At 36.4% G+C, this 18,441-nt stretch overlaps 2 protein-coding genes across 6 annotated transcripts in view; one reads left to right on the top strand and one right to left on the bottom strand.

Moving 5' to 3' along the window:
- JMJD1C (jumonji domain containing 1C) overlaps positions 1–18,441 on the top strand; it is a 258,892-nt gene that overhangs the window by 102,215 nt on the left and 138,236 nt on the right. The gene's annotated exons all lie outside the window — the stretch shown is intronic.
- LOC123576574 (dynein light chain 1, cytoplasmic-like) lies at positions 4,154–4,484 on the bottom strand. Its single transcript, XM_045437555.1, is given in 1 exon segment — positions 4,154–4,484. A coding segment is annotated over 1 exon segment (243 nt). The 5' UTR covers positions 4,476–4,484; the 3' UTR covers positions 4,154–4,232.

The raw sequence follows: 18,441 nt of genomic DNA, 5'->3' as shown, positions 1-18,441 counted from the left end.
AGTAACTCTCATGAACGAACAGAGATGCAAAAATCCTCAACAAAACATTAGCAAACTGAATCCAATGATACATTTTAAAAAAAATCATTCACTCTGATTAAGTGGGATTTATTCCTGATGCAAGGATGGTTCATTATTTGCAAATCAATCAACATGATACAGCACATCACCAAGAGAAAGGATAAAAACCATATGATCATTTCAATAGATGCAGTAAAAGCATATGACAGAGTACAATATCTACTCATGATAAAAAACCCTCAACAAAGTAGGTTTAGAGGGAACATACCTCAATATGATAAAAGCCATATATGAAATACCCACAGCTAAGTTCATATTCACTGGCGAAAAACTGAGCTTTTCCCCTAAGGTCAGGAACAAGACACAGATGTCTACTCTGATCAGTTTTATTCAACATGTTACTGGAAGTCCTGGCTACAGCAACCAGACAAGGAATACCTTCCATATTGGTAAGGAAGAAGTCAAACTTTCAACTATTTGCAGATGATATGATAATATACATAGGAAACCCTAAAGACTTCACCAAAAAACTGCTAGAACTGAACAGTGAATTCAGTAAGGTCTCAGGGTACAAAATCAATGTACAGAAATGCATTGCATGTCTATACACTACTAAGGAGAGGGCAAAAAGAGAAATTAAGCAACAGTCCCATTTATAGTTGCACTAAAAATAATAAAATGTCTAGGAATAAACTTAACAAGGAGGTGAGACCTGTACTCTGAAAACCATACAACACTGATAAAAGAAATTGAAGACCGGGATGTCTGAAGGGGCTCAGTTGGTTAAGCATCTGACTTCAGCTCAGACCATGATCTAATGGTTTGTGAGTTCGAGTCCCTCATTGGGCTCTCTGCTGTCAGCCCAGAGCCTACTTTGGATCCTCTCTTTCCCTGTCTCTCTGCCCCTCCACTGCTCGTGCTCTCGCTCTCTCTCTCTCTCTCTCTCTCTCTCTCTTCCCCCACCTCAAAATAAATGAATAAACTAAAGAAAGAAATTGAAGTCCACACAGATGGAAAGACATTCCTTATGCTCATGAGTTGAAAGAAAAAATATTGTTAAAATATCCATACTATCTAAAACAATCTATAGATTTAATGTAATCCCTATCAGTATACCAATAGCATTTTTCACAGAACTAGAAAAAACTATCCTAAACTTTTTATGGAACCACAAAAGACCCTGAATAGCCAAAGCAGTCTTGAAAAAGAAAAACAAAGCTGGAGGTATCACAATTCAAAACTTCACAGAGAGAAAGCACAAGTTAGGGAGGGGCAGAGTGGGAAAGAGAGAGGATCTCAAGCAGGTTCTGCACTGCCAGCACAGAGCCTGACACGAGGTTCAGCCCCATGAACTGTGAGATCATGACCTCAGCCAAAGTCAGATGCTTAACTGACTGAGCCACCCAGGCAACACTGAACTTCACATTTTAATTACAGATCTGTATTAATCAAAAGAGTATGGTACTGGTACAGAAATAGACATAGCAATCAATGGGACAGAAATAGGAAGCCCAGAAATAAACCCACACTTATTACATGGTCAATTAACCCTTAACAAAGTATGCAAGAATATGCAGTGGGAAAAAGTCTCTTCAACAAATGGTATTGGAAAAACTGGGGAGCTGCATGCAAAAGAATGAAACTTGACCACTTTCTCACATCATACACAAAAATAAATTCCAAATGCATTAAGGACCTAAATATGAGACCAGAAACCATAAAATCTAAAACACAGTAATGTCTCTGACACTGGCCATAACAACATTTTTCTAGACGTGTCACCTGAAGCAAGAGAAACAAAAGCAAAAACATTATTGGGACTACATCCAATTAAAAAACTTCTGCACAGCAAAGGATATAACTAGCAAAACTAAAAAATGGGAGAAGATATTTGCAAAGGACATATTTATAAAGGGTTAATATCCAAAATATGTAAGAAATTTATACAACTCAACACCCAAAACCATATAATCCAATTAAAAAATGGGGAGAAGACATAAACAGAGATTTCTCCAAAGAAGACATCCAGATGGCCAATAGACACATGAAAAGATGCTCAGCATCACTCATCATCAGGGAAATGCAAATCGAAACAACCATGAGATATCACTTCACACTGGTAAGAATGGCTAAAATCAAAAAGACAATAAACAAGTGTTGGTTATGATGTGGAGAAAAAGGAACCCTCTTGCCCTGTTGGGAATGCAAACCGGTATAGCCACTGTGTAAGACAGTATGGAGGTCCTTCAAAAATGTAAAAATAGAATTACCGTACGATTCAGTAATTACACTACTGGGTATTTACCCAAAGAAAACAAAAAAGATAAATTGGAAAAAGTATAGACACTCTTGTGTTTACTGCAGCATTTTTTTACAGTAGCCAAATCAGGGAAGCAGCCCAAGTTGCACTGATGGATGAATGGATAAAGAAGTGATTTTTGTATACAATGGAATGTTGTTCAACCATAAAAAGAATGAAATCTTGCCATTTGCAACAATATGGATGGATTTAGAGTGTATAATGCTAATCACAATAAACCAGTCAGAGAAAGACACATTCCACATGATTTCACTCATGTATGGAATTTAAGAAACAAAAGAAACAAAGGAAAAAGAAACCAAGAGACAAACTCTTAACTATAGTGAACAAATGCATGGTTACCAGAGGGGAGTCAGGTGGTGGGATGGGTGAACTAAGTGAATGGGATTAAGAGCACACTTACCTTGATCACTGAGTAATGTATAGAATTATTGAATTTCTGTATTGTACACCTGAAATTAGTATAACACTGTATGTTTATACTGGGATTAAAACAAACAAACAAACAAAAAAAACCTTTGGGCTCCTGGGTGGCTCAATCAGTTGAGCATCCGACTTCAGCTCAGGTCATGACCTTGTGGTTTGTGAGTTTAAGCCCTGCATTGGACTTGTCCGTGCAGAGCCGGCTTCGGATCCTCTGTACCCCTCTTTCTCTGCCTCTCCCCTGTTCATGTTCTCTCTCTCAAAAATGAATAAACATTTCTTTAAAAAAAAAAACTTTTAGGGGTGCCTGGGTGGCTCAGTCGGTTGAGCGGCTGACTTCGGCTCGGGTCATGATCTCGCGGTCCGTGAGTTCAAGCCCCGCGTCAGGCTCTGTGCTGACAGCTCAGAGCCTGGAGCCTGTTTCAGATTCTGTGTCTCCCTCTCTCTGACCCTCCCCCGTTCATGCTCTGTCTCTCTCTGTCTCAAAAATAAATAAACGTTAAAAAAAGTTTTTAAATAAAAAATAAAAAATAAATAAAAAAAACTTTTACTTTCTAATAGATGCAATTAATTAAATGAAATTAAATTTTTACTTCTGTATCTAACAACCTGACAAAATTTTCTTAACTTTCAACATGGAGGATATATCCATCTGCAAATAATGACAGTATTTCTTTTTTAGTCTCTTGTGTTATTAATATTTCTTTTTCTCTTTTTTCTTTCAATAATTTTGGACTACCATTTTATATTGAATAGATGTGATTGTGGGCTTCTTTATCATCATTAAAGTTGGTCTTTGCTGTAGATGTTCTTTATCAAGTTAAGGAAATTCTCTTTTCATTTTGCCTGATTCTTTTTATCATGAGTATGTGCTGAGTTGTATGGAATACTGCATCTGTTGACTGTATTTTTCCATGTATTAAAAAAAATTATATGTAATACTGTTTTCCTCCAACAAATTTATTAATTTTTTGAAAGGAATTTATTTTTAGAAGAAAAAACATAGGGCAGAGATGAATGGAATGGAAAATAAATACAAGATATTTTGCTAATATTTTAATAGCTACAACAAATTAGTACAGAGAATGCCCTGTACAAAACAACACAAAGTTTCAAAGATTGAAGTGTTCCTTTAATCAAGGTTGAAGATTTCAGGAACTGGTGTTGGGAGTTTAGGCTGTGGTCCTTGTTTTTGGATGGATCACTGGGTCTAGGATAGTCTATGCTTTTTTGTTTTAATTTTTTTTTAATGTTTATTTATTTTTGAGACCATGCCAGAGACAGAGTGCAAGCAGCGGAGGGGCAGACAGAGGGAGACACAGAATCTGAAGCAGGCTCCAGGCTCTGAGCTGTCAGCCCAGAGCCCAACGCGGGGCTCGAACTCACGAACTATGAGATCATGACCTGAGCCGAAGTTGGACGCTTAACCTACTGAGCCACTCAGGTGCCCCTAGAATAGTCTATACTTTTAACCAGTTTTAAGAAAGACTATTTGGCCTTGATAGAAGTAGATGAAGTATTGGGTTTCATGGGTGAGGTAACTACCAAAGTTCCTCCCAACAATGTAGTGCCAGGTGGGGTTGAATTCTTATTACACTATTTCTTAATAGCCATATTTCTTAATATGGGCCACAATGCCCTTTTCTATATCATATTTCTCCAGTGTCTCAGGAGCATACCTCACAGAGTCCTGTTTCATCTCCTCCAACATATTGGCGATTTTTAATCATGGTTTTTCATTATTATGGTAGAGCAAGGACTGGCATATGCCTACAGTCCCTTGGAACAGGGCCTGACAATGCCCAGACCATGAGACCCACTGTTGCTGTTGAAGACGTGGTGCATCTCTCACTATTGTACTATATTGAGTGACATTTATAACATTTTCTAAGAGTACTACCCCTAGATTTCTTGGGTTAACCCAAATCAGTTCTAATGAATGATCTTTTTTCATATTGTTGGCCTTAGATTGCCATTAACTTTTTTCAGGAATTTTTGCATCTGTAGTCCTGAGATTGGCCGATAATTTTTCTCTTATATATGTTGTTGGCTTGCTTTTTGTCTGAAGGTTATGCATACTCAAAAGATGAGCTGAGAAATACTCTCCCCTTTTATTCTGGAAGATGTTTTAAGGATTGGAATTAAGTTTCTTGAAAGCATGGTAGAACTTAACTGTAAAGCCCTTTCAGCATTCAGGCTGAAGGAAAATCATTCCAGATAAAGGCATGTAAGTGCAGGAAGGAATGAAGAGTGTCAGAGGAGTTATAGATAAATATAAAGATATTTTATAAAATATAAAATTGAGGTAAATACAAATATAAAATGTAGGTAAATTTTAAAGTATTACCTTTAAGAAACTATTTACTGTGATCTATAGAGTTTAAATCATAAAAGTAAAACATATGATAATAGCACAGTGGGTGACAAGGAAGGTTAATGGGATTAAACTGCTATAAGTTGCATTATTTTTAAAATTATTAAACTGCTAATTATGGTAGGTAAAAATAATTAAGGAATTTTTTTCAATCTACTAGAGTAAACACCAAAATAGTTATTAAAATTGTATAACTTAAAAGTGAATAAAATAGGAAGTAAAATAGGAAAAAAAATGGAACAATAAAACATCTGTTTAATCGAAAATGCATTTAAAAACAGGTAAACTGAGGGGCGCATGGGTGGCTGAGTTGGTTGAGTGTCCAACTTCTGCTCAGGTCATGATTTCATGTCTCATGAGTTTGAGTCCCACATTGGGTTCTCTACTGTCAGCCCAGAGCCCCCTTTAGATCCTCTGTCTTAATGCTCTCTCTGCCTTTGCATTGCTTGCTCGGTCTCTCTCTTTCTCTCTCTCTCTCTCTCTCTCTCTCAAAAATAAATAAACATTAAAAAAGAAGTAAACAGAGCAGATGGGACCAATAGGTAACAAATAATCAGATGGTAGACCTTCACCCATTTATACTAGTCATTGTATTACATTGAAATGGATTAAGCAGTTCAGTTAAAATCCAACGATAGGCAGACAAAATAAAAAACAAAACCCAACTCTGTGCTGTTTATTAGAGCTATACTTAAAATATAAAAGAGATTGAAAATAATACAGTGGAAAAAGTTAAACTATTCCAAGGCATCATTAAAAGTTGATATAATTATAGAACTATTGTACAAATACTCAAAGTAAGAATTATTACTAGAGATTTAGAGAAACATTACAATGTTAAAATGGTCAGTTCAATAAGAAGATGTAAGAACTCTAAATCTATATGCTTTCATTAAGATTAGCTTCAAATTCGCTAATATAGAGACTGAAAAACTTAAAAGGATATAGATAAAAATCCATGGTCACTCACAGCTTGTGAGTTCAAGCCCCGCATCGGGCTCTGTGCTGTCAGGTCAGAGCCTGGGGCCTATTTCCTTCTCTCTCCCCTCCCCTGCTCATGCTTGCTCTCTCTCTCTGAAAAATAAACATTAAAAAAATTAAAACAAAAACAAAGATTATAAGCGTTTTTAAATTATAAAATTTAGTATGAAATGATTAAATGTAGAGCCGTACAGTATTTGTGTTAAAAGGAACCAGAAGAAGTTTAAATTCAACTGCCTCTTTAGACAGATGAAGAAACTATCCTGCTATTGTATTTCCTCTGTACTCCTCTGCATTATGATTTTTCTCATATGAGAAAGTTATCATAGGTGTAAGGTAATTATCATAGGTAAGGTAATATCATATGTGTAAGGTAATTATTCTTAGGGATTTTAGAAGAGACAGAGAGGGTGCCAAAGTCACATTAGTTAAATATGGCCAAAGGCACCTTTCTTTCAGGAACATTAGGGTGGCTGGTTCTCTTACTAGTTTCTCTTGCTTATTAATTTTAAGAACTGTTAAAGCTTCTGCACAAATTAGGACATACGCATTCTAGGTTTATATGACTTTTTCTTTCTGTTTTTCTTTTTTGGAGTTTTTTTGTTTTTTGTTTTGTTTTGTTTTGTTTTGTTTTGTTTTGTTTTGTTTTGTTTTGTTTTGTTTAGAGGCTGAAGTGAATTTCCACCAAGGTGTCTCCAGGAAGCAGAGAGGCTACCCTCCCTCTACCCCTCAAAATAAACCGGGATAGCAGAAGTGATGATACTTTGAATATAAAGAGCCTGAGGGAGAGCTGTAAAAATGAGTCACAGAGGAGTCCACAGCACCACTGTGCTTGGTGTACTGTTCAGACAGGCTTTAAAGCATACTGTAGGACTCTTGGCCCAACTTCCAAGAGGAAGGAGTTAAGAATAGAAGCACCAGGGAGGTAGCAGAGGATAAGTACTAATTAGCTGCCCTTTCCCTTCATTCCATCTAGTTGCAGAAAAGACAAATCTTTCCATTTAACCTTTATATCTTGTATTTTTTACATTGTCTTGTAAATTGAGACAATGGTATCTTCCTTTGCTAAAGTAGAAAAATATAGTAGAGAATGTAGTTCATCTCCTTGAAATAAGAGGGAACTAGAAATATGGTAGATAAATTTTATAATATACTTACTTTAGTGGTTTTAAATAGCAAGTGGAACTTTAAAGCATCCAAAGTTAATTCTCCCCATTATACTAAATAGTCACCTGTTCACTGTAGATGTTCTTACCAGTTCTTTGTTAAAGTAGTGAAACCAACTAAGACAATTTTAAGCAGAAAAAGGATTTCAGTAAAGAACTTTGGAACACAGGTTCCCGGCAAGATCTGAGACCATGCTTGCAGACTGTGCAGGAACCAATATAGACAGGAAATCAGATCACAAAAGTGGTTCTGTGCTGGACAGAGGCACTATAGCAATACCATTAATGCTTATATAGCCATGCATCTTGGTTTTTCTTGGTAATAATTGATGGTTCATTTCACTCTCAGAAATGTCCCAGTTTGGACAATAAATTACATAGTCACTATTCTGATGTTGGAACATTACTGCCTCTGGAAAGCAGATGAAGATACTCCTACTTCTTGGGATACCTGGGTGGCTCAGTCAGTTGAGCACCCAACTTCGGCCCAGGTCATGATCTCACAGCTCGTGAGTTCGAGCCTGTGTTGGGCTCTGTTCTGACAGCTTGGATTCTGTGTCTACCTCTCTTTCTGCCCCTCCCCTGCTCTCACTTTCTCTCTCTCAAAATAAACAAAACAACAAAAAAAGATACTTTTACTTCCAGTACCCTTGCCAGCATTGACTTTACTTGTCCTTTGCTTCTTCCTACAGGCTTTAGATTCAAATTCTGGGGCAGATTTGTCTGAACGATAGACTTAGTTGCTAAGGAGTCTGGAAATGTATTGGCATTTTCCAGTTTCTATAGGTGAGAGACTGCCTGAAAAGGTAGAGGTTTCTCCCAAAATAAGAGTTTCATAAGCTAGACATTCAAAGAATGCAGATATTGAGTGTATTATGTTTCAGTGATTGTCCCATTTTACTTTATCCCATTTTTTACATACCTTTCCTTTGGTATGTTCATTGCTGTCCTCTTCCTGTGGGGCTGTCTAGATCTATTAAGCAGTTATCAAAATGAGTTATGTATCTGTTCAAAGAGAATGTTACTGAAAGTATAAACTAGTTTTTTTGTTCTTAATTTTTTTTTTCCTATAAGCAAGGAGACTCCACTGGGATGAAGGAAATAATATTTGCCCATTCTCATGTCTTAATTATGTGAAAATATAACTGGTCCCACTATAAAAGATAGAGAATTTAGCTTAATAAAAAGCTAAAACATCAAAAGATTATTTCTTCAAATTTTTTAAGTTTATGGAGTTCATGTAGCATATGTAGTCAACTCTTAAGCATCTCTAAAATTATGCCATTACATCTGGGTCTATCTTGGCAATACATACTTAAATTGTATCTGAATAACCTTTAGAAAAACTCTAGGGGCGCCTGGGTGGCTCAGTCGGTTAAGTGTCTGACTTCGGCTCAGGTCATGATCTCACGATCCGTGAGTTCGAGCCCTGTGTTGGGCTCTGTGCTGACAGCTCAGAGCCTGGAGCCCGTTTCAGATTCTGTGTCTCCCTCTCTCTCTGCCCCTCCCCTGTTCATGCTCTGTCTCTCTCTGTCTCAAAAATAAATAAACGTTAAAAAAAAAAATTAAAAAAAAAAAAAAGAAAAACTCTAAACTCCCAATCATATTTATATCTGTTTTAAAGAGCTCCAAATAAGCTTTTTAGAAATAGTATTTCTGGGGGCGTGTGGGTGGCTCCATTGTGACTCTTCATTTTGGCTCAGGTCACGATCTCAGAGTTTGTGAGTCTGAGCCCTGCATTGGGATCTATGCTGCCAATGTGGAGCCTGCTTGGGATTCTCCTTCTCCCTCCCCCTCTCCCTCCCCCTCTCCCTCCCCCTCTCCCTACCCTTCCTGTACTTCCTCTCCCCCTCTCTCCCTCCCCCTCACCTCCTCCCTCCCCCCCTCTCCCCCTCCCCTCCCTTCCCCCTCTCCCTCCCTCTATCTCTTTGTCCCTTCTTGGCACTGTTCATTTCTTTTGGTTTAGAATTTTTGCCTGGATAGAAAGAACACTTGGGTTAGTTGTAAGATAACATGTACTTTATAAACCTTATGAGTTTATATATCTTTTAAACTCTATCAGTTTGTACCAGTTTCATTGGAAGTTGTTATGATTAAGTAAAATAATGAATGTGTAGATTTGTTTTTTAGATTATCAAATACTTTTTAAATGGGAAGTATTTCCTTACTTAGTAATAAAACCTGCAGAATGTCACTAAGTATACTTTGTGTCTAGGAAGACAGGGCAGATGCCTCTGGCTCATCTGCTTTCTGTTCCTCCTGTAGCTAAATGAATGAAGCAAAGCAGGAAAGAGACTTGAATAAAGGATGGCCCAGGGAACAGCTTTGCCACTGTAAGGGGAATACTATAAGAAAGAAGGTGGGGGCACCTGACTGGCTTAATAGGTAGAGCATGTAACTCTTGATTTCAGGTTGTGAATTCACAACCCCACGCTGGCCGTAGAACTTACTAAAAAAACCAAACAAACAAACAAACAAACAAAAAAAGATAGTGGATTTTCTACGACTTTACAAAGCATCTCAGAAGGATATGAAAACTAAGGGGTTAGGATCTAATGCAGTGGTCACTAATTAGGAATTAGTTTTTCTAAGGTTCTCTTAGCATTCTTCTGTTGTGGGGCTCTTCTTGTGTGAATTCTCAAGGCCTCCTAACAGAGAATTTGTGTAAAACCAAGGAATCATGGTAACATCTTGATGATCACATTAAAACACATTGTGCTGAGAACTTTTATGGTATTTGTCCTTTGTATTCTAACCATTATGATTCAAATTGAATTTTTCATTCTTTTCCTTTTCCTTTTTTTTTTTTTTTTTTGTGCCCTAGATTTTATTAAATATCCCAGGAAGTAGCTCTAGGAATAAGATTCTTTCAGATTTCTTCCTCACATACATGCCTTCTACTTCCTTCCCCCCAGCAACACATAAAGTTGTTCTTTCCTCCATGTTTCTTTACTGGGAAGAGCAGTGATTCAGAACTTTTCAGTTCTAGATGAGGTTTGAAATATAAGCAAAGTAAACATTACTGAGGTTAAAAATTTTAGAGGCAGGGTGCCTGGATAGCTCAGTCAGTTAAGCACCTGACTCTTGGTTTCTGCTCAAGTCATGATCTCAGGGTTGGTGAGTTCAAGCCCCACATCGGGCTCTGCACTGACAGCATGGACCCTGCTTGGGATTCTCTCTTTGCCTGTCTCTCTCTGTTCCTTCTTGCCTTGTGCTCTCTCTCTCTCAAGAAAAAAAAAAAAAAAGAAATTTTTTTCAAATTTAGAAGCATATGTGCAGTACCATAATATCTTACCTGATCTTAAAAATGAAGTTGAGGGGCGCCTGGGTGGCGCAGTCGGTTAAGCGTCCGACTTCAGCCAGGTCACGATCTCGCGGTCCGGGAGTTCGAGCCCCGCGTCGGGCTCTGGGCTGATGGCTCAGAGCCTGGAGCCTGTTTCCAATTCTGTGTCTCCCTCTCTCTCTGCCCCTCCCCCGTTCACGCTCTGTCTCTCTCTGTCCCAAAAATAAATAAACGTTGAAAAAAAAAATTAAAAAAAAAAAAATGAAGTTGAGGGGAGCCTGGGGGGCTCAGTCAGTTAAGCATTTGAGTTCAACTCAGGTCATGATCTCATGGTCGTGAGTTTGAGTCCTGCATTGAGTGAGCTTGAGCCCCATTTGCGTGAACCCCACCTCTCTCTCTCCCTCCTTGTCTCTCTCTCTGCCCTTCACTCACTTGTGCCTTCTCTCTTGAAAGAAAGAAAGAAAGAAAGAAAGAAAGAAAGAAAGAAAGAAAGAAAGATAGAAAAAGAAAAAGAAAGAAAGAAATCTTTAAAGAAAATCAAGTTGAAAGGCATTATATAGTAGTAACTTGTAAACTTGGTAAGTACATAGTTACGTAAACCCAGATGCCTAGATTTGATTCTACTCTTATATGCTTACTAAAGACGTTAACATGGTTTAGATATTTCTATCCATTATTTTTCCAAACAATTATAATGGTTCAAATTGCATGTCACAATCAAAATGCCAGGTTTCAAGAGGAACTGTATTTAGAATTAAGTGTCCTTTTAACTGAATATTAAGTAGAATATTTGGTTTTATACAGTACTGTAAAGGCCTTTCTTGTATTTCATTGTTCTCACAACTAGATAATCATCATTTTTGGATAAGTATCCAGTTGGTTGTCTTATAAATTTTATTTTCAAGGTTGAAGCTACCTAGAACAGCAGTCTCTGATAGCAACATTTAGAGGCACTTTCTCAGACTGCTGTACTGACCTTATCCTCTGTGAGGTAGTGTCTCCATTTTTCTGGGTCAGTTCTTTTTGTGAAGGACTAGAACTCCTTAGCCTAGGGAACAAGACTTGAAAACAAAAGAAACCACAGTTTTAAAAAAAGATCCTGGATTGTATGCTTAGCATATATAATTATAGGTTATAGTAACCTGTGTTAATTACTATTTTTATGCAGGAAATATAAAATTGATACAATTTGATTTATTAAAGTGGTGAAAGCTAAGTTAAATTTTTTTCCTTATTCTAAAAAGAGGAAAGTCTGTCTTTTTTAAAAAAAAAAAACAAAACTTGTTTGAACACAAATTTATATTCAAAAGGAATAGCAAAGACCATGTTTCATTTCTCCTTTATTAAAACTTTTGATGCCAATAAATCAAATTTAATGGTACTGAAAAAGTGATATATGTTTAACAGTAATGGAATATATTTATTACCTTTTATTGGGTCAGCATCTAATGTATTCTGTGGCTATACTTTTATGTCAGTATTGTCTGTGAAGGCTTTTTAAGGGTGCTGTGAATCACTGAAGTTCCTTCCTTTGCTTTTTATCAGTTACAAAATAGGCTCTCATTTTCATACATTTTTTAATTAAAAGAAAATTTTTTTAACATTTATTTATTTTTGAGAGAGAGACAGCGTGCAAGTGGGGAGGGGCAGAGAGAGAGAGGGAGACACAGAATCTGAAGCAGGCTCCAGATTCTGAGCTGTCAGCGTAAGGCCAGATGTGGAGCTCAAACTCACAAGCTGTGAGACCCTGACTGGAGCTGAAGGTGGCTGCTTAATCCACTGAGCCACCCAGGCGCCCCTTAACACATTTTTTTAATTGTCTTGAGGAATGGCTTTGTGAGTTCATTTTGGTATTTGACTTTAGAAAATTTTGTCTATCTTTATAAATTAATTTTGCTGAAAAAAGTTGTACTTAAATATCTAAAATTCAACTGAGAAAAGACATCAAGGTGAAGTGACCTTTATACTTCATTTGCAAGAATTGAAAAACTCTGAGACAAAATTGTGAGTGCTCAAATGAAAAGATTGTCAAGAAACATTTCCTCATTTTTAGAGCAGGGTAATTGTATTCTTAATACTCTTAAGTTTCTGCCTCCTAATTGTCTGGTGATACAACTTAGTGGGAAATTTTTGCAGGGCGGATGGTAGTAGCATTTTTATTCATTGAGATTTGTCCTTAGGAGAAATTTCTAATAGCAGTATTTTGCCTTTCACATATGCAGGAAAGGGAGTACAGATACTGTGTTTTAGCTTTAAAAACTGTATAATGTGAATCATTATTTCAAAAAAATTTGTCCTACCTTTTAAGGTCAGTAGTTTATCAGTTTCTGTATAGATGGTAAATGCTAAGGTTCCTAAACCTTGTGAAATGTAATTAAAATATGTGTTTCTACATATTGTCTGTTTAAATTTCTTAAATGTAACCAAAATTAGTGCCTCAAATTAATTAAATTAAAACAACCTCTTTTAGCAAAGTTAAAATGTATCAAAACTGGATTAAACATTTTGATATGATTCTATTGTTTAGCCATTTATTAGATTGTGTTTCATGGTAAGCACATGTTATGTATTTGGAATAGAAAGATGCAAAAGTATGCATCCATGACCTCAGGAGATACACAGTTTAGAAGGGAAAACATTTAGTTTTAGGTGAAAATTATTCCTATATTTATGTACTTTTGTATATATGTGTGTGTTGACTTTCAATTTTGTAAAGAAAAAATTATATCTAATATGAAACAGCCATGACATTAAGCCTTTACCAATAAAAATATAGAAATAAAGCCAACACTTAATGTTATACCTTTCCACAAATATAATATTAAGTCATTTATGAAAATGTCCATATAGGTATTTGTAATAAATTTGGAGCAGAAACTTTTCTTTTCCTATAAGTATTTCATTTTATTTTTTATTATGAAAATTTTTGAATATACACAAAAGCAAAAGCTATCAGAGTACTTTTTCCTTAAGCTCCTCAAATCTGTTTGTTTATTGGTGTTTGCCTAGATATCTCAGCATTTTCATTACTTTCTTAAAAATTTCAGAATGCTTTAAAAAAAAAACAACTTGGTTTAAAGATCATGGACAGCAAAATAAAAATCGGAAACCTGGAATCTCTAGTGGATCTTTCCTTAATTTTGTGATTAAGACCAAATCATTTATCTTTTGTAAGCTTTTTGAGCTGTGTGTGTGTGTGTGTGTGTGTGTGTGTGTGTGTGCGCGCGCGCTTCTTAGAATATATAGCTAGCCCAAAATTTATTCTTGTAAGGCACTAAAAGACTTTAGGTACCTGGGGGAAAAATATATACACACATACATATAGACACATTTATATCTGTCTGTCTTCTGGCAATGAAGTAGCTTTCCATTTGTTCCACCCTTTTACAAATTAGGTTACAGTTGATGAAACTGTAGTTATATAGGCTTATGTAAATTCATGAAACATGGTAGTGGCATGAAGATGAAGCATCTTTTTGTAGGCATGTGTCTTGGCTCTAGATATTACTGTATTCTTCTAAAGTTTGTCCTTTTTCAGGTTGGATGCTCCCTGGTTCTTTTAAGGAATCACTACATAAATTAGTACAGTGATCCCTAACTAATCAATTGCTGTAGTGTTTAGGTTTTTTTTTCTAATTTTTTTTAACCTTTATTTTTGAGAGAGAGAGAGAGAGAGAGAAAGAGAGAGAGAAAGAGAGGGAGTGTGAGGGGAGTAGGGGCAGAGAGGGAGACATAGAATCCAAAGCGGGCTCCAGGCTCTGGGCTGTCAGCACAGAGCCCAATGCAAGGGCTCAAACTCACGAACTATGAGATCGTGACCTGAGCTGAAGTTGGACGCTTAACTGACTGAGCCATCCAGGCACCCCAGTGTTTAATTCTCTTTAAACAGAACTTTCAATGGGTTGTTACACTTCTTTGAAACCTTCAGATTTCTACCTAGTGCCTTCTCTGTCAATTACAGACTTCTTTTCTTAGTTGTCATTCATTCGTGTTACCCATTCTCTCATATGATCGTTCACTATATGAAATAATGTTGCTTTAGTTGCACCAGAATATATAATACATCTTTGCCTTCTTATATATTGCTGTTATTATTGAAAATAATTTTTTGCAATTCAGTAAATAGCTATAGTATAACTAACTTAGCAGTTAATATGTACAAGCTACATGGGATGAGCACACTTACAGTGTGTTAATCTACATCGAATATATACTGAAGTGATGGGGACAGCTGTAATATATGGCTCTAAAAACTTGGAAATATGATAGTTCTCTGAGATGTAAACTAATATAATTCATCCTAACAAGGATTATACTTAACAGTCTCTGGAATCAGCAAAATATTTTATGTAAATTAACTTATTTGTTATGTAAATGAACTGTCAAAAAAATACTCTGGGGATTTAGGAGATAGGCCTAAAATGAAATCAGAATTTACTAAGTAGATATGTTATCTAATCAGTTGTACTTGCTCCTATTTAGAGATTGGAAGAGAAAAAACTGTTCAGCTTAGGTTATAATAGAATCAGACAGGGGAAATACAAAGAGCCAAAGTTGACATTGCCCATCCAAGTACTGTCTGCCGTAAATGATACCCTATGTTACTATTGTGGCTGATTATCCCCCTATTTTACATCATTCATGTTTATCAAGTAAAAAATTTTTATTATAATTTGCTTTCTTAAGTAGCTTTTCTTTTTTTTTTATGTTTATTTATTTTACTTTGAGAGAGATAATGAGAGAGGAAGGGAGAATCAGGGCTTAATTTCACAAGGCATAAGATAATGATCTGAGCCATGATCCATCACTTAACTGACTGAGCCACCCAAACACCCTAAGCTTTTCTTTTTTTAATGTTTATTTATTTTGAGAGAGAGAGAAAATCCCAAGCAGGCTCCATACTCAGATTGGAGCCCAATGAGCCTGACTCGGGGCTGGATCTCATGACAGTGAGATCATGACCTGAGCTGAAATCAAGAGTCAGATACTTAACCAAGTGAGCCATTCAGGCACCCCTCTTAAGTAACTTTTCTAAGGAAGAGATCATACTATTGCTTATCCATGTATTCCATAGTAACTGAGAGCTAATGTTAATCATTTTTAAATAATAAATTTACATTGTTTTATATGTAACTGTTAACAAGCTTAATTAATGTCTGCCCCTAAGTAGTCTCAGTGTGCTTATAAGAACACATTTGAGTTTGTAACACTGAGAATTATACTCTGCATTTTGGTCAGTTTGCTGGGATAAAGACCTATGAAGGCTCAGGTAGATAGCCAGCTGGTGTTACATGGTAAAAATAAGTGTTTGGTTTGCAACCCTAAAATTTGTACAGAACCACAGAAGACCCCAAATAGCAAAAGCAATCTTGAAAAAGCAAAGCAAAGCTAGAGGCATCACAATTCTGGACTTCAGGTTACATTGCAAAGCTATAGTAATAAAAACAATATGATCCTGACACAAAAATAGACCCATAGAACAGAATAGAAAACTGAGAAATAAACCCATAGTTAATCCTTGACAAAGCAGGAAAGAATATCTGATGGAAAAAAAGACAACCTCTTCAACAAATGGTGCTGGGAAAACTGGACTATCTTCTTATACCACATGCAACAGTAAAATCCAAAATGGATTAGAGGTGCCTGGGTAGCTTAGTTGGTTAAGCATCTGAGTTCAGCTCAGGTCATGATCTCATGGTTTGTTGAGTGGGTTCAAGCCCCTCATGGGACTGTCTGCTCTCTGCACAGAGCCCACTTTGCATCCTCTATCCCTCCTCTCTCACTGCCTCTCCCCCATGCATGTGTGTGCACCGTCTCCCTCCATTCCCCCCCCCCCCAAATAACATAAACATTTGAAAAAGTGGAATAAACACCTAAATGTGAGAGGTGTCTGGCTGGCCTAGTTGGAAGAGCATGTGACTCTTGATCTCAGGGTTTGAATCCCACATTGTGTGTAGAGATTACTTAAAAAAATAAATAAATAGAAAAAAATTAAAAAATAAAAAAAAGACCTACTAAATGTGTGAGACATGAAACCATAGAAATCCTAGAAGAGAATATAGGAAAACTTCTTTGGCATTGACCCTAGCAACTTTTTTCTAGATACGTCTCCTGAGGAAAGGAAACAAAAGTAAAAATAAACTATTGGGACTACATCAAAATAAAAAAATTCTGCACAGTAAAGGAAACAATCAGTAAAACTAAAAAGCAACCTACAGAAAGGGAGAAGGTATTTGCCAATGACATAGCCAATAAAGGCTTAGTATCCAAAATAATAAAGAACTTAAAAATCTCAACAGAAAACAAAGAATCCAGTTAAAAATGAACAGAAGACTGACTTTGGCTCAGGTCATGATCTCGCAGTTCATGAGTTCAAGCCCTGCATCGGGCTTTGTGCTCACAGCTCAGAGCCTGAAGCCTGCCTCAGATTCAGTGTCTTCCTCTCTCTCATTTCCTCCCCTACTCACCCCTTGATTTTGGCTTAGGTCATGTTCTTGTGGTTTGTGAGTTCGAGCCCCATGTTAGGCTCTGCGCTAACATCACAGAGCCTGCCTTAGCTTCTCTCTACCCCACCTCATCCCCCACCCCTCAAAAATAAATTAAAAATATTAAAAAATTTTTTTTAAATGAATATACTAGATGGTGTTACTTGAGGACATACAAGATAGTTTATTTGAAAATTGAGTATGTATAACATGGTTCATCTTATGTAGTAAGCTTAATAAAATGCAGACGTTATTGTCTAGATGATAAAAGCATTTATTCATTCCTTTTGATTAATTTATATTATTGTTTATAAAAATTTTCAAAAAGGAAAAAGGCTATTATCTCATTTTATATAACATCTAAGTATGCCAAGATATACAAGAGGTTATTTTTATTTTTTTTTTGTTCCTAACCTTTTTATACTCAGTGTGATTTCTGTTTTATGAATGAATAATATTTTTTTCCAACTTGTGCTTCAGGACACACGAGTGCAATCTCTAGGCTTAGTTTGTGTGGCCAGCATGCTTCCCTGTGTTTGGCTCTGACACCTGTCCTTCATGAGTAGGAGTACAATTTTCTGATTACCCTTTCTTTTTACTCTCATCACAACCCTACTTAGGTCTTACCCAAGTAGCCATTTCTGTCCTGTTCTTCCATCAGTATTATCTAATTTTCATATCCATTAAATTTTCATATATATAAAATATATTTTTCAAAACCCTTTTCTCCATTAGGAATATCATACCATTTTTTTTTTGACTGGGTATGGAAACACCTCATATATTCTGTTCTGGACTGTGCTGTGACAAATATAGAAATTTTTAACAGTTTCAATAAATGTAAAGGTGAGAAAACACCTAAAGTAAAAAAAAAAAAAAAAAAAAAGGAAAGAAAAAATCACAAAAAACTAAAGTATCCTGACTTTAGGTTCTTGTAATTTGTAGTTTAGAATCTAGCAACTTAAAAATTTTTTTTAAACGTTTATTCATTTTTGTGAGACAGAGACCCAGCATGAGTGGGAGAGGGGCAGAGAGAGAGGGAAACACAGAATCTGAAGCAGGCTGCAGGCTGTAAGCTGTCAGCACAGAGCCCAATGCAGGCCTTGGAGTCACAAGCCCTGAGATCATGACCTGAAGTCAGACACTTAACTGACTGAGCCACCCAGGTGCCCCGAGAATCTAGCAACTTAAAAATCTTCATACTAAGTAGTGGGAGTTCCTTCCCCTATGCTATTTTCTGTGGCTTCTTCCCGGAATACTGTCGACTTTGGCATATACCTCCTAAGCAAGAGATTGGAGGGAGGTTTCTTCTTACAGAAATTACAGTTTTTCAGAGAAGAAATACTCTGACCCTTAGGAGCCCTTCACTACAACAGTCAGCATTTACC

This window comes from Leopardus geoffroyi, chromosome D2 (assembly GCF_018350155.1).
Source record: "Leopardus geoffroyi isolate Oge1 chromosome D2, O.geoffroyi_Oge1_pat1.0, whole genome shotgun sequence".
Classification (NCBI taxonomy): Eukaryota; Metazoa; Chordata; class Mammalia; order Carnivora; family Felidae; genus Leopardus; species Leopardus geoffroyi.
The sequence above is the reverse complement of the archived record's forward strand: the minus strand, read 5'-3'. Positions and strand labels throughout refer to the sequence as shown.